The sequence below is a fragment of the Pelobates fuscus genome, chromosome 4, assembly GCF_036172605.1.
Source record: "Pelobates fuscus isolate aPelFus1 chromosome 4, aPelFus1.pri, whole genome shotgun sequence".
NCBI classification, from domain to species: domain Eukaryota; kingdom Metazoa; phylum Chordata; class Amphibia; order Anura; family Pelobatidae; genus Pelobates; species Pelobates fuscus.
This window is the reverse complement of record NC_086320.1, coordinates 23,448,667-23,464,194: the sequence shown is the minus strand read 5'-3', so window position 1 is coordinate 23,464,194 and position 15,528 is coordinate 23,448,667. Positions and strand designations below refer to the sequence as shown.

Here is a 15,528-nt window from a genome sequence, read left to right as displayed (position 1 = left end):
GATTAAGCCTCTTAAGCCACTTGCCACCTAGCAGGGCATCACTGACTTAGTTAATGTTTTCGCCACTTGGCATTAGTCAGCAAACCAGTACAAACTAATTATGGTTCTCTTGTAGCAAGAGACCCAAGGCTGAAAAAAAGTTATCTTCCTAAATTCATACTAGGATTCGGTATTTACAGAGATGATGTATGATGCAGTTTCACACACCGTAGAGAAGATGTTTATATTTGCACAAGTTGGTGGATCTGGGTTACAAATATGGGGGCTCTGCATTCTAGGACTTCCACCAATCCCTGTCCGCTGGATACAGAGCTCTTCGTTTTGCAGGCCTTAGGACACCAGGATTTGCGATATCTGCTTCTACCTCACAATCCACCGACCTATGCCCTACTGATACGAACACACCTACCACTAGCCTTCAGCATACTACATAGAGAATTGGAGGTCAAATTGGGTCGGACTATTGTTTTCCTAGGGAAAGCCCAAACCTGCAATAATTTCAATGCTGGTTCTTGTGCTTTTACTTCTTGCAGACTGTTACACGTTTGTTCTGTATTTTTCAGGGAACACGCCAAGACCATGTGCTTCAATAAAATGCACTAAGGAGTATTTAATATCTTTCAACATTTATGTTTTGTCACAACTACTGTCTAACCATCCATCCCCACACTTAAAAAAAAAAAAAAGTTCCCAATCTCTGGGTTTACTCATGGCTTTCACACAGGTTTACTTTCCTTACACGTTTCTTTCCACAGGCACATTGAAATGTAATCATTTGCAGTTCGCTTTGAGAGACCTGTTGATAACTGTCAATCTGTCAACTCCCTCGTAAAAACAGAATTAGAACAAGGATTCTTAATAGGCCTATTTAAAGTTCCCCCATTCTCTGTATGGTGTACTAACCCAACAGGGATTGCTACAAAAAAAGAAAGAAAAGTCTAAATAAAAAACTATTAATAATTGAGTTATCAGCCCCACTCAACCATGCCTTGCCTAAATTCATTAATGCGGTTTGAAGAATTCTCGCTGCAGTACATTACAATGGACAATGCCATTCAAGCTATCATTTCAGATGGAATAGGTGCATGGTTAAACAAAACCGATATTGTGCATGCATTCCATCTCCTCCCTATTTACCCATCATTATGGCATCAAGTGGAAAAACTGACATCTCTTTACAAGGCTTACTTTCGGATGTAAGAGCAGCGCCAGGCTTTTTGGTGTGTTTGCTGCCGAGACTCTGCTGGTTACTTCTTACTTCATTTATATGTCCTATAGTCATTCATTATTTGGAAGATTTTCTTACAGTAGAGAACAATTCTAAACCCGCAAGCAGTTTAAAGGAATGAAAATCCATGTTTCTTCCACCTCTTGCAGATAATTTACCTACAGTCAGGACTGATGCTGCATCAACTGGCTTTGCAGAAATCTACAATAATGATTGGTTTTGTCGCACTTTGCCAACAGAGGTAAAAGATCTAGTTGCCTTTAAAGACATATCAGCTCTTTTCGAGGTATACCCCATAGTAGGCGTATAGTAGTCACAGCCCAAACCTCTGGCTACTTATGGTCCGGTCAGATAGTTAAAGGCTTGTCTGACAATCAAGTTACCGGTATGTGTTTTATTGTAAAAGGGTGGTCACAGTCCTTGACCATTATGAGATTTTTCAGGAAATTGCCTTGGTTAGCAGAAAAGAACCAGTTTTATTTGCTATGTATGTAGGTACCAGGAGTCAACAATATTGTAGCCAACACGTTGTCTTGTTTCAATTTTCAGACCTTTTTTCAAGCACAACCAACAGCTTCAAAACATGTAAGAGAGACCCGAACTTTCAATTCATTAAGGATTAAATAGCCTTATTAATCACAGCAGACATCTAACGCACGCAGCACTTCCAGCAAATACTATTCGGTCATATATCAGGGCATTAAACATTTTTAAAAGATATACTGAAGAGTTTTATATGCAAACCTTTCACACAACACAATAAAAATGTACCTTACTGAGATACTACATCACATGACCTTATACCCTAATAAGCATACTTTCATGTCATTATATCAAATTAAAAACATAATAAAAGGTATTCAGTCAACCTCAAACACCTAAGCAACTCCCTATAAATTGTGATATATTTAGATCATTATATGATTAACTTGACTCTTCTCCATTTTAGTCTCATACTAACCTAGTAATCAAGACTGCAATATACTTGGCTTACTAAGGGTTCCTTAGACCCAGAGACTTTAATAGCGAAAGCTCTGCTAACACAGGGCAGTGTTGAAATGTTGGCCATTTAATAAAACATTCAGACCATATATATTATTAATAATAATAATAATAATAATAATAATAATAATAATAATAATAATAATAATAATAATAAAAGGTACATTCAGATTACTCTGGGGATGTTACCTTAGCCCAACATCCAGGGGTTGTTACTATTACCCAATTTAATGGTTCTCATTTTATCTACCTCGAAAGGATAAAGGGTTGAGTCAACCCTTATACATACATGCATATACAGTTTTCCTGCCCCATACGGAAACCAGCCAAACGACCAGGTCAAATTATCAAAATACCAATTAACCCTACACAAAATAAATGGTGCTCTGTTAAGATTTTAGACTATTATTTGTCTGCAATTCACTCTTCCCCTAACCAACCAAAGTGTTCACTTCGCAGCTCTATCCTAACTACCACGAAATTCATGCTGTATATAAGAATGTTTCTTATTAGATTAGGCCCGAACCCTACACTTTTTTTCGGGACACTCATTCCGGAGAGGAGCAGCATCCACTGCTTCTAGTAACCATACCAGTCCATATTATTAAGAAATTAGGACGATGAAAATATTCAGCATACTGTTACTATATACCCCAACTGCAAATAGAACTCCGACAAGCTTTCCAAAGTTTAATGGAATAATTGTCCTTTCTTGTATCTTGTTGTTTTAATAAATTCTGCATTTTGTATTCAATTTTTGCCGTCTTCAATTTACAGGACTGCCGGTACATCGGTTTTGGCACATGTCAACTGACTTACGTATATTCCCTAAGTTACGTTTATCATATTAGGTATATTTTTTACAGTCTTTTATGTACCAACCACAAATATGTATGTGTGTGTGTGTATATATATATATATATATATATATATATAGATGTAAAAAACAGATAAAATTTGTATCTTGTAATACCTTTTTATTGGACTAACAGAATTTTTTAATGACAAGCTTTCAGGAGAACCTCCCTTTCTCAAGTCTGAAGCATTTCTGCAACTCTCAGACTTGAGAAAGGGAGGTTCTCCCGAAAGCTTGTCATTAAAAAATTCTGTTAGTCCAAAAAAAAGGTGTTACAAGATACGAATTGTATCTATTTTTTACATCTACATCACTGAACTAATACTGCTACAATCTCTACTTCAACATATATATATATATATATATATATATATATATACACACACACATATATGTATATACATATATGTACATAAATTTTTTTAACATTTATTTTTTATTTTTGTACATTTAATGTGTCCTTACTTAATTAGAAAACTTTAAGTAAACAATGAATAAGCGGAGTACATAGCTATTGACGGTATTTGCACTAACGCAGCCCCTACTGTATATTATAAAAAAGCAGAATGTGGAACCGCTAAAAACAACCAGATTGATGGCACGTAGGTGAGCTCTTGACAACAAAATGATAGCAGTGCAGACAGGCCTAACAAGATTAAACCTTTCTTTAACCCCAATCTGTAGACAACTTTTTAATTACGCTTATGTCAAATTGTGACATACTTATAATTAACACGCAAAAGGCTTGTTATTTGTTTTTCTCTGGCAAAATGTAAAGAACCTTAACTTTGTAGGAGGATACAGTTTGTTTAACCCATTGAGATGGTTTCACTATACAGTTAACTGCAGAGAACCAAAAAACAAATTGCTAAATTTAAAGGGGCAGTGTCTGCACCCAGAACACGATCTCAATCAGGTGGTATAAGTGCAGTGCCCATGGTGTTTTTCTTCTCCAACGTAAAATATTGCCGTTTTGGAGACACAGCAATGTATTCATTGCAGGGCTTAACACATCTCCCTTCCTGACAGCCACAACAGGGTGCGCCCGCTTCCAGAACCAGGTACGAATTAACAAATGGCCACCCCGACAGCTATAAAATAATGATTTTCTGGTGAAATATGAGTAGAAGCAGACATGTTTATAATGTTTACACTTATACCTGAGCTTCTCTAAAGTGTACCTGTCATGGTAGTTATGGTAGATTTAAATGACGTATCATCTATATATGGTGGCAGCAAAAAAGTCAACATTAATAGATTTATTCAATTATAGAATTTAAAGCAAAAATATGGTCTCTCTCCTCACCTATCATTCGGCTCTCCCCAGAGACCCCTCAAAAGCCTAAGCCAGGAGTGAGTGACGGGAAGAACACAAGATCCCTAGTACAGGCCTTACTCCTGCTTTCTAACACAGATATATTCCCCAGCAACAGTTTGTCATGCTTGCAGGGGGGCAGTAAGACTATAAAAGTTCCTTCATTATACATTTGCTGCACTGGGGGCTGTTATATGTTTAATTGAGCTTGGCATGACAGATTTGCTTTAAACAAGCTCTTTCATAAACTGAACTTCAGCAAAACATGATTTTTATTCATACATTAAATTTGTAAACAAATTTGCACTGCAAACGGTTCATTTTTATTTTTTGTATTTCTTTTTTTTTTATTATGGTTAGCAGATCTCCTATGCAGACGCTGAGCACTTATTATTGGATCACAAATCAAACATTTGGCCATTCTGACAATAAATAATAGGAGATCACTGTGGGTAAATCCTAGACCCCTCTCGAGAGGTAATTTAAATTCATTAAATCAGAGCATTCCACACCTTTGCATGTGCATCTGCTAATTATTTGTAAATATTTTTCTTTAAAAAAAAAAGTGAGACGAAGGCCGAGCACAAACAAATTAAGAATTGCTACAAATATATATGAATTTCACCCCCCTCCCGCAGTAGCCAGGCCCCTCTTACCGTTCACTGTGATCTGTCCAGTGGTTCTAGGAACCCCAACTAGTGTGACTGGATATAGGCCGGACTCCGCAGGAAGGGAAAGTGCAGCAGGAAGTGATTCAAAATCTACTCCACTTGTCAGGAGACCCTGGAAAGGAAAAACACGTGGAAAGAATTAATCAGGTGAATTGAAAAATTACTGATCATTCTAATAATCAAATGGACTGTTATCCATATCCAACCTCAATCAATCACTCAATCTTTACTCCCAAATCGATGTATACTCTGCTGCTATTTACCCAACGCATTTGCTAATTGCCCAACTAATCAGGTACTCGAAAAATAAAGCTCTCTGAAGACCTTGTGCAGGCCACTGATGGAGTTACTATGAAGTTACTATACAGAGTAAAATCACGCTCCCCTAAAATACAATATCCTGGAAAGTTCACTAGGACAAGAACAGCCATTGGCGATGGTGAATAATATGGATGACCTGCAAACTACCAGGCGTCTGTACCGACTGTAGGTGTCATTATATTCACATACAAACACAATGCCACAATCAAGTGAGACATTTTGCAGTCCCAAAACCAAGTCCAAAATTGATTAATTCAGTTTAAGGCTAAATAACCAAAGAAGGTAAGTAGACCACGGACTAGGACTATTTGATCATTATATTTTCAACAGACAACTTTCAGTACAACTTGATACCAAAAGAAACGGTTTAATTTCCATGCAGGTAAGCAATGCAAAGTACTGCGATCCACCTGGTACTAAAATGGAGTTTAAAGGTTAAGCAAAGATTTACTCAGAGACAAAAGGTAATTTGAACGTGCTACAGTAGCCAATAGCATTACGGGAACCCCATCCTTTTAGGCCATAGATGGTTAAATAACAAAGAATGGTGGAAAAATCAAATCATCTTCCAGGCAATTAACACCGCAAATTGTCCAGCGGTGCAAAACCATGAGAGGACAAATCTCTTGTGAAATTATCAGAATGGCTGACCTCCGTCTCCCTGTTTATTTCGGTCACCATGACCTTCTGTGCTATTTCCAGTCTCGCCGTCTATTTTTGAGGAAAAGTGCTTACAGGTACGGTAACAAGGAATTACATTTATTGCTGGCCTTTTAATAGTAGTGACGTGCGTTTACTGGAGCCCTGCGCACATCCTGAAGCGGGTGATTGTCAGCGATAAAAACAGCCCCTGTGGAAGATGATCCACTTTATGGGACATTAGTGTGAGTTCATTATAAGTTCTATGAATAGACCAGGTCACCGCAGGATTCTCAAGGCAAGACAGTGAGCAATCCGCGCCTAATTAACACTAACGGTCCCCCAGTGCGCTCTGTAGACGGAACCAAAGTCATCGGGAAATCTCTTGTTGCTCATTGTTTGACACATGTCATTAAAAACTAAAGATCGAAATGTGCCGTTTCAAAAAAAGAAACTCAATAAAACAAAGATTAAGAAAAATAAAAAATGCAATAAAAATGAAATGGTTATTTGTTTAATGGAGTTTTCGATGACTTGAAATATACTATTTCTAGTTTGACAAAATAAAGTATACTGTGCCAGAAAACATAAATAGTGTATCAGATCTTAAAATGCAACAAAGACACATAAATACTGCCGACACAAACAGTGTGTTTGTTCATTAAACTGTAAAAACACTGGTGCGTGCGATAGTTAATGACGATATTTCTGAGGATTATATGAGTTGCAGTGCGTCAAAGGCCTTGCTTGCCATGAGCCACACAACACTCACACTTACAGGTTGTATGATGAATGTGTTATGTTCCCTGTTCAGTCACTATTATAACATTTAGTGCTGTGTTATTATCTGATGTCAGTGACTGTCTCCAACTATCACTAAGACACAGATCTGTGTTTCATATCTGCGTCCATCCACAGTGACTTAGATACTCCAGGCGGCATGTCCAGCTCTTCTTAAAACGGTATGTAAGCTGTGGCGAAACCAGCTTCGCCACTGTGAACTGGAGAGGCCTGGCTGCTGGCCTCCTGCCCGCTGACTATGGCCCCTGGACGTGTTGCACTTTAGAAACTATATTTGGGCATGTAATAATTTATATTGCTGCTACTGGCCCTTTAAAATCAGCGATGGACATATTGGGACTTTTGGGACTAATGTCCCTTTAAGACTTTGTAACATATCACAGTAATACTGTCTTAAATATTATGTAGGTATTTATGTGTTCAGTTAAACTGGGGATATGTAGAAATGTGTGTTTTATGTGTTAAATGTATCAGTAGGTAATTTTATGTCTTTTACTGTCTTTTTGCAACCATGTGGTTAATGGAGTCTGACTCTAGTCCTAGATAATTGAATTACTTCTCCAATTATCTCCAGGGCAGAAGGGAGGAAGCCGGGATGCATTGTGGGGGATGTTTTACTTCTGTTTGAGCCAGATTGTGCCATGCTGCAAGCCCAGGCCCAAAAGATACTTTTAGTAACTTTTAAACCCCTGGTCGGATTCATGCCATTTTTTAATATGTTGTTCCCCTGAATGGATTGATTGTGGATATGTATTTTTATGTGAATGTGATGTATGGTTTTAAAGTTATGGAAGTTGTGTAAAAGTATATTTTAAACTGTATGCATAATGGGATTATGTGTCACACTAAGGGGAGGGGATGTGTGGGAGGTAACATCTATGTCATTGGTTATTTTATGCCTCCCCCTGGGTGTGGCCTGTATGTGTGAGTTGGAAATAAAAGCCAGACTGGGTGTCCCAGTCTAGAGTTCCTGCTTAACCCTCAAAATGAAGTGTCGTCTCGTTCTTGGGGGGGATTGGATTGTAAGCTGACTGCCAAGAGTGTAAGCCGATTGTATGCTTTTCTTGTTCAGCTGTTCCAGTTCGGAGTGTTATTTCGTAGCCAGCTCGGGAGTTCTGATGTTCTGCAGTAGCTGTGCCTGTCTCTAGAAAAGGGGATTATCGCCTAAACGGATTTTTCCCCTTTTATGCTGAAACGGTCCGTTACAATTGGTGGCAAGCGGCGGGATCGTTCCTACAACCAGAGGGACAGCTACAGACAACACCATTTCTGGATTACAAATTGAGGGCAACGCTAGTATCCGTACAGCGACCCTAGCTACAAAGGAAATAAGAAAATGGAAGGAGACAGAGTCGCAGCTGCTGCAGCACCTCCAAGGGAGAAGGAGGAATCCGAGTTTATCAGGGAATACAGGAGCAGGATGGCTCTATTCTCACCAGCCCGAGCGGTGCAGATGGCATCCCGGGTCTACGACGATGTACAGGCGTACCTCATGCTGCTAAGGACGCAGAGGATCCAACAAGATTGGTCCTGTGAGGAACCACAACAGGCAGGTGGAGATGGGACCGAGGTCTCTCCACCGGGCCCAACGGGATGGTGGGCAGCAGGCCCAGATCCCCAGCGACAGAGTAAGTCCCAGGGAGATGAAGGTGTCGTCCTTCCTCCCCAGCGGCAGGCTGAGTTACAGGGGGCAGAGGTTGTTGTTCCTGCCCCCCAGCAGCAAAGTGATGTGCCAGGAAGGCAGTGTGAAGTGAAGGGAGAGGAGAGCAGCGTCCTCCCTCCCCAGCGGCAGTGTGTACCCCAGGGAGATGAAGGTGTCGTCCTTCCTCCCCAGCGGCAGGCTGAGTTACAGGGGGCAGAGGTTGTTGTTCCTGCCCCCCAGCAGCAAAGTGATGTGCCAGGAAGGCAGTGTGAAGTAAAGGGAGAGGAGAGCAGTGTCCTCCCTCCCCAGCGGCAGTTTGCCATCCAGAGAGAGGAGCTTGTTACACCCTCTCTCCCACGGCAACCTAACCCACCGAGGGGAGATGTTAAGCCCCACAACTGTGCAGATGGGACCGTAGTCTCTGCACTTACAGCACAAGGGATAGGGACGGTCGGTCCTGTTCCCCAGCCTCAGTGTGATGGATCCAAAGGGGAGACAGTCAGTCTCCCCCTCCGGCAGTCGAGCTGTGCACCTAAAGGGGAGACAGCCAGTCTCCAGCAACCAGGCGCCCACCAGACTACTCCCGTGGTAGTGCTGGCAACAGGACAGAGTACCGCTGGTCTCTGCCCCCTCAGCAACCCACCAAGGCAGCCTACCCGTCTCCCACCCAGCAGTGGTGAAACCCCAGAACTTGGACAAAATTCTTCCTCACCCAGATGTAGTAACCGGTTAGTGGGGGCGGGCTGCTCTGTTATTTCTGTTTTGTGGGTGGGTTGCTGGACTAACCAGGGCACTGACCGGCAGAAAGTCAGGTACCCTGTTAGTCTAATTGGCAAAGGGGAGAAATGTGGCGAAACCAGCTTCGCCACTGTGAACTGGAGAGGCCTGGCTGCTGGCCTCCTGCCCGCTGACTATGGCCCCTGGACGTGTTGCACTTTAGAAACTATATTTGGGCATGTAATAATTTATATTGCTGCTACTGGCCCTTTAAAATCAGCGATGGACATATTGGGACTTTTGGGACTAATGTCCCTTTAAGACTTTGTAACATATCACAGTAATACTGTCTTAAATATTATGTAGGTATTTATGTGTTCAGTTAAACTGGGGATATGTAGAAATGTGTGTTTTATGTGTTAAATGTATCAGTAGGTAATTTTATGTCTTTTACTGTCTTTTTGCAACCATGTGGTTAATGGAGTCTGACTCTAGTCCTAGATAATTGAATTACTTCTCCAATTATCTCCAGGGCAGAAGGGAGGAAGCCGGGATGCATTGTGGGGGATGTTTTACTTCTGTTTGAGCCAGATTGTGCCATGCTGCAAGCCCAGGCCCAAAAGATACTTTTAGTAACTTTTAAACCCCTGGTCGGATTCATGCCATTTTTTAATATGTTGTTCCCCTGAATGGATTGATTGTGGATATGTATTTTTATGTGAATGTGATGTATGGTTTTAAAGTTATGGAAGTTGTGTAAAAGTATATTTTAAACTGTATGCATAATGGGATTATGTGTCACACTAAGGGGAGGGGATGTGTGGGAGGTAACATCTATGTCATTGGTTATTTTATGCCTCCCCCTGGGTGTGGCCTGTATGTGTGAGTTGGAAATAAAAGCCAGACTGGGTGTCCCAGTCTAGAGTTCCTGCTTAACCCTCAAAATGAAGTGTCGTCTCGTTCTTGGGGGGGATTGGATTGTAAGCTGACTGCCAAGAGTGTAAGCCGATTGTATGCTTTTCTTGTTCAGCTGTTCCAGTTCGGAGTGTTATTTCGTAGCCAGCTCGGGAGTTCTGATGTTCTGCAGTAGCTGTGCCTGTCTCTAGAAAAGGGGATTATCGCCTAAACGGATTTTTCCCCTTTTATGCTGAAACGGTCCGTTACATAAGCTATATATAGTTATTTTATTTATTTTTTCTGTGTCCCCTCTCATAATATTGTAAAGCGCTACGGAATCTGTTGGCGCTATATAAATGGCAATAATAATACTAATAATAAAGGGAAAGCGGGTGGGATTTAAATCAATGTCTCTCAACTCTTTTTGTTTCGTAAAATATGATGATGTTATGTTCTAGAAGGGGTCTAATAATCAGCTCAAATAACAAGATGTCAAAAAAAAAAAAAAAAAAAAATTATTTGCAAGGCCGATATTTCCACAAATAGAGTTTTGCAGCAAAGGAGGGGGAGGGAGAAAGCAAAACCAACAAACAAAATCATTAAAAAGTAGGCTAAAACATATGCTAGGATGGTACTTAACACTCAACCAGATGAGGAAAAAAAGATTAAAACAGGGCAAAAATACAGAAAACATGAAATGGATTAATGGCTGGTTTGTGTCGTATGGTATAAAATATTTTATCAACTACATTACTAATATATTGTGTATATGTTGAACAAAATAGTTTAAAGGATCACTATAGGGTCAGGAACACAAACATGTATTCCTGACCCTATAGTGTTAAAACCACCATCTAGCCCCCCTGGGCCACTCATGCCTCCATAAATATAGCAAAATCTTACTGTACTCAAGCCTGAGGCTGTAACTCTGCATGCTGTTAGACTCAGAAAAACAAGCTGTCTGCTGACATCATCAGAAGTGGTATCCTGATCCAATCACAGCGCTTCCACATAGGATTGGCTGAGACTGACAAGGAGGCAGATCAGGGGCAGAGCCAGCATGATTCAAACACAGCCCCGGCCAATCAGCATCTCCTCATAGAGATGAATTGACCCAATGATTCTCTATGAGGAAAGTTCAGTGTCTGCATGCAGAGGGAGGAGACACTGAATATTTGGATGCATTTTAGGCAGCCATGACCCAGGAAGGATCTCTAACAGCCATCTGAGGAGTGGCCAGTGAAGTTATCACTAGGCTGTAATGTAAACACTGCATTTTCTCTGAAAAGACAGTGTTTACAGCAAAAAGCCTGACGGTAATTATTCTACTCAACAGAACAAATTCAATAAGCTGTAGTTGTTCTGGTGACTATAGTGTCCCTTTAAAATAAGATCTAAACAGCACCCTAAACAGAGAAAAGATATTCAACACCCCGAACCGTTACAGAATAAAGGATATACAGTGCAGAATAAATAATGAGGGCTGCCTGAACAATACACAGGTTCTGAATAATACAGTATAAGCCATACAGAGCAGCATTAACAGTACAAATGTGAGTATGAAGAAGTAAACATTGCAATAGTGTTTAGGTTACATAGCACCTGCATAATAACAGTGCCCTAACTGCCCCATTAGTTTGGGGGCAGAATGAGATATACACATGTGGCTAGATCGGGGTATTAATGGAAGCGCAGCGGGATTGGAATGTCAATCAGCATATTTCAGTTGTTTCCTTGTAAGGGCTATCTTGGCTGTTCAATTTGTCCCATGCCCCAGGCAATGTGAAATTGAGAAATTGTAGCGTCTAATTTATTTTTAATTCTTTATTTTGTGTGAAAAGCAAATTAAACCTACTACATCATGTTGATGTCATTACGTGCTGTGCCCTTTTTCCATTATTTCACAACAGAACAAACAAAAATATAATAAAGAACATAGACTGGTATTCCTTATTATCAATAGAGGAGCACGTGAACCTGCTGTCATTGTACACGATAATAATACACCAGGAATTATGGAATTCAGGACACGGAAGGCCGCAGTTTACAATCACATACAGAGATAAATGTTACGTAAACTAGAAAGTGCTTCCCAGAGGGTATCAGGTGAGGTATCTCTGAGTAAGCCAGCGTATTACACCCACCCACATTGTCCTTTACACCAATAAAGAACAAAATACCCATCATAAACCAATAAAGTGATTGCCTATTAAGGAGAAGGAAAACATATATATATATATATATATTTAATCTGGATAAAGACCCACCACGAGACCAGGGTCCAGCCTCACACACGGCTTCTCCTTTTTTACAATATATTACATTTAATGAAACTTACTGATATGTTATTAAATTTTATATATATATATATATATATATTCTTTTTTCTTTAAGAAAATTTAACTTTTTATTTGGCTGGACGGCCCTGTTGGGTCATTCTCAACTCTTATCTGACCAACTGCCATTTAACCTTATTACGCAGCTATAGAAACACTGGCTATTTAGATATCCTGCTCAATTGTACATTTTCAGGAAAAACAATAATCAGCACTATTATCTACGGTGAGTAAAACAAAAACTTACCATGGTCTCAACTCGCAGTTCAAACGGCATGGGGTTATAGACCATTAGTTGAACCTCACATACATCACCCTGCACCCACTGGAAATCTGACAAGATAAAATATGTGGAACAGTATTTAACAAACTCTTAGTAAAGGAAAACCTGTTAATAAAATTATACTTTATAGTTGTGTCTTTTGTGTTAAGGTATTACTACGATAGGATCCTATTCGGAATTCTCGACATTTAAACAGTGCAGAACCTAGAGAGGTCTTGAAGGCAAGCACGAACAGAGGATAGACACAGGTCTTTGCCAAAGCGTTGTCTTTTAGACTGCCTGCATGTACTATCCTTATTCACCAACAACCAAATAAAAATGATGTGCTTGCTCTCAGTATGATGGGCATATTTGATTTTAATTGACAGCATCTCATTGGTTCCAGGGGTGGCCACCAACAGTGTGTAACTACAATGCCCATAATACTTTGTCAGCATTAACGCTCTGTCAGCTGCGGTACTCATGCCGGTATTAGATACACAGTTCCTGTCATTTTATATCAATAAATGAGATATCCTCTGAGCATTACCCCTGCTAACACATAAATAATTGTTTCCAATCGGTTAGGAGGAAAAATGCTAAAACTTTCTATAAGCTTTGTTCAACCACAATACTAATGTGATCAATTAGTGTGAAAAGCACCAGTTCCCTGAGCCTCGTGCAATGCTGTACCTGGAGCCTGTTATATAATGATTTCCAGAGAATATACATTCTCATTGGAACTCAAAGTTAAATAGTTTGGGCTGTCCTTATTAATTTACTACAGGAAGGAAGGGAAGTGTGATTGACGTTTCTTTGACACCTTTAATTCTCTTCTTCGCCCTGCTATAGCTACCCCCCAAACTAACCTTACAGCCGCTAGCTTTACATGCTATTTTACTGACAAGATTGAACAGCTAAGGAAATAATTTTCCCTACCTTGCCGTTCTCTTTATCAACCACATGTTGATCATGCCTTTCCTATCCTTCAGACTTTCTCCCCGGCTACTGAACAAGAGGTGGCTGCGCTTCTCCATTCCTCTCGCCCCACCAATTTCCCGCACGATCCTATCCCATCTAACCTTATCAGATCTCTCTCCCCCTGTCTTGTGCCTTCCATAACACACATCTTTAATTACTCTTTCTCTCTTCTGGCGGTGTCCCTGCTGACCTTAAACATGCCACTGTAGTACCTATCCTGAAAAAAATATCTCTTGACCCACCCTCCCTCTAACTATCGTCCCATATCCCTGCTCCCTTTTTCCTAAAAGCTTCTGGAAAGACTTGTCTTTACCAGTATCTCTCACTTCCTTAATTCCAACTCTCTCCTTGACCCTCTTCAATCTGGCTTCCGCCCTCTCCACTCTACTGAGACTGCTCTTATCAATGTTACTAACAACCTAATATCAGCTAAATCCAAAGGCCACTACTCCACACTAATTCTTCTTGACCTCTCTGCTGCCTTTGACACAATCTCTGCTGCCTTTGACACCTGCTGACCATAAACATGCCACTGTAGTACCTATCCTAAAAAAAATATCTCTTGACCCACCCTCCCCCTCTATCGTCCCATATCTCTGCTCCCTTTTTCCTCAAAGCTTCTGGAAAGACTTGTCTTTACCCATATGTCTCACTTCCTTAATTCCAACTCTCTCCTTGACCCTCTTCAATATGGCTTCCGCCCTCTCCACTCTACTGAGACTGCTCTTATCAATGTTACTAACAACCTAATAGCAGCTAAATCCAAAGGCCACTACTCCACACTAATTCTTCTTGACCTCTCTGCTGCCTTTGACACCATTGATCATGCTCTCCTTCTTCAAACTCTTCAATCACTCGGTTTCTGTGACTCTGTCCTCTCTTGGTTTTCCTCCTATCTCTCCCAACGCTCATTCAGTGTCTCCTTTTCTAATTATACCTCCTCCCTCGTCCTGTCTCCGTTGGAGTCCCCCAAAGCTCTGTCCTTGGTCCCCTTCTATTTTCTCTTTATACTGCCTCTCTTGCTAAACTTATTGCCTCATTTGGATTCCACTACCACCTGTACGCTGATGACACTCAGATTTATCTCTCCTCCCAGGACCTCTCCCCTGCTGTCCTCCTGCTTTCTGAAACTCAATCTCTCTAAAACTGAGCTCTTTGTCTTTCCACCTCCTCCTAAAACTGATCCTCCTCTTTCACTCTCCCTTCAAGTTTGTGGTACCCACATCAGTCCATCCTTGCAAGCGCGCTGTCTTGGCGTCATACTTGATTCTGGCCCCACCTTTGAGCCTCACATCCAGTATGTTGCCAAATCCTGTAGATTCCATCTTAAAAACATAGCCCGTATCCGCCCCTTTCTTACGCAAGATGCTACCAAGGAGCTGGTCCACGCTCTAGTCATTTTCCACATTTATTATTGTAACCCTCTCCTAATTGGTCTTCACAAAAGCCGTATTTCCCCACTACAGTCTGTAATGAATGCCGCCACCAGACTGATTTTCCTCTCTGGTCTGTCCTCTCACACCTCACCCCTCTGTCAGTCCTAACATTGGCTTCCTGTATCCTACTCAACTCAAAGTGCTAACCCATACCCATATCTCATAATATTGTAAAGCGCTACAAAATCTGTTGGCGCTATATAAATGGCAATAATAATAATAATAATGGACTGCAGCATTAAAGGAACACTATAGTCACCAGACAAACTACAGCTTATTGTATTTGTTCTGGTGAGGATAATCATTACCTTCAGGCTTTTTGCAGTAAACTGTTTTTTCAGAGAAAATGCAGTGTTTATATTACCGCCTAGGGATACCTTCACTGGACACTCCTCATATGGCTACTAGAGGTGTCTCCTGGGGC

General features: G+C 40.7%; 1 protein-coding gene across 1 annotated transcript in view; it reads right to left on the bottom strand.

The window, feature by feature from the left end:
• The window catches only part of TRAPPC9 (trafficking protein particle complex subunit 9), a 597,448-nt gene that overhangs the window by 508,952 nt on the left and 72,968 nt on the right, over window positions 1-15,528 (bottom strand). The window contains exons 12-13 of the mRNA XM_063451029.1: window positions 12,673-12,758; window positions 5,058-5,184 (exon numbers count right to left, since the gene is read on the bottom strand). Coding sequence (XP_063307099.1) covers window positions 5,058-5,184; window positions 12,673-12,758 — 213 coding nt within the window. The remainder of the gene's footprint in view (window positions 1-5,057; window positions 5,185-12,672; window positions 12,759-15,528) is intronic.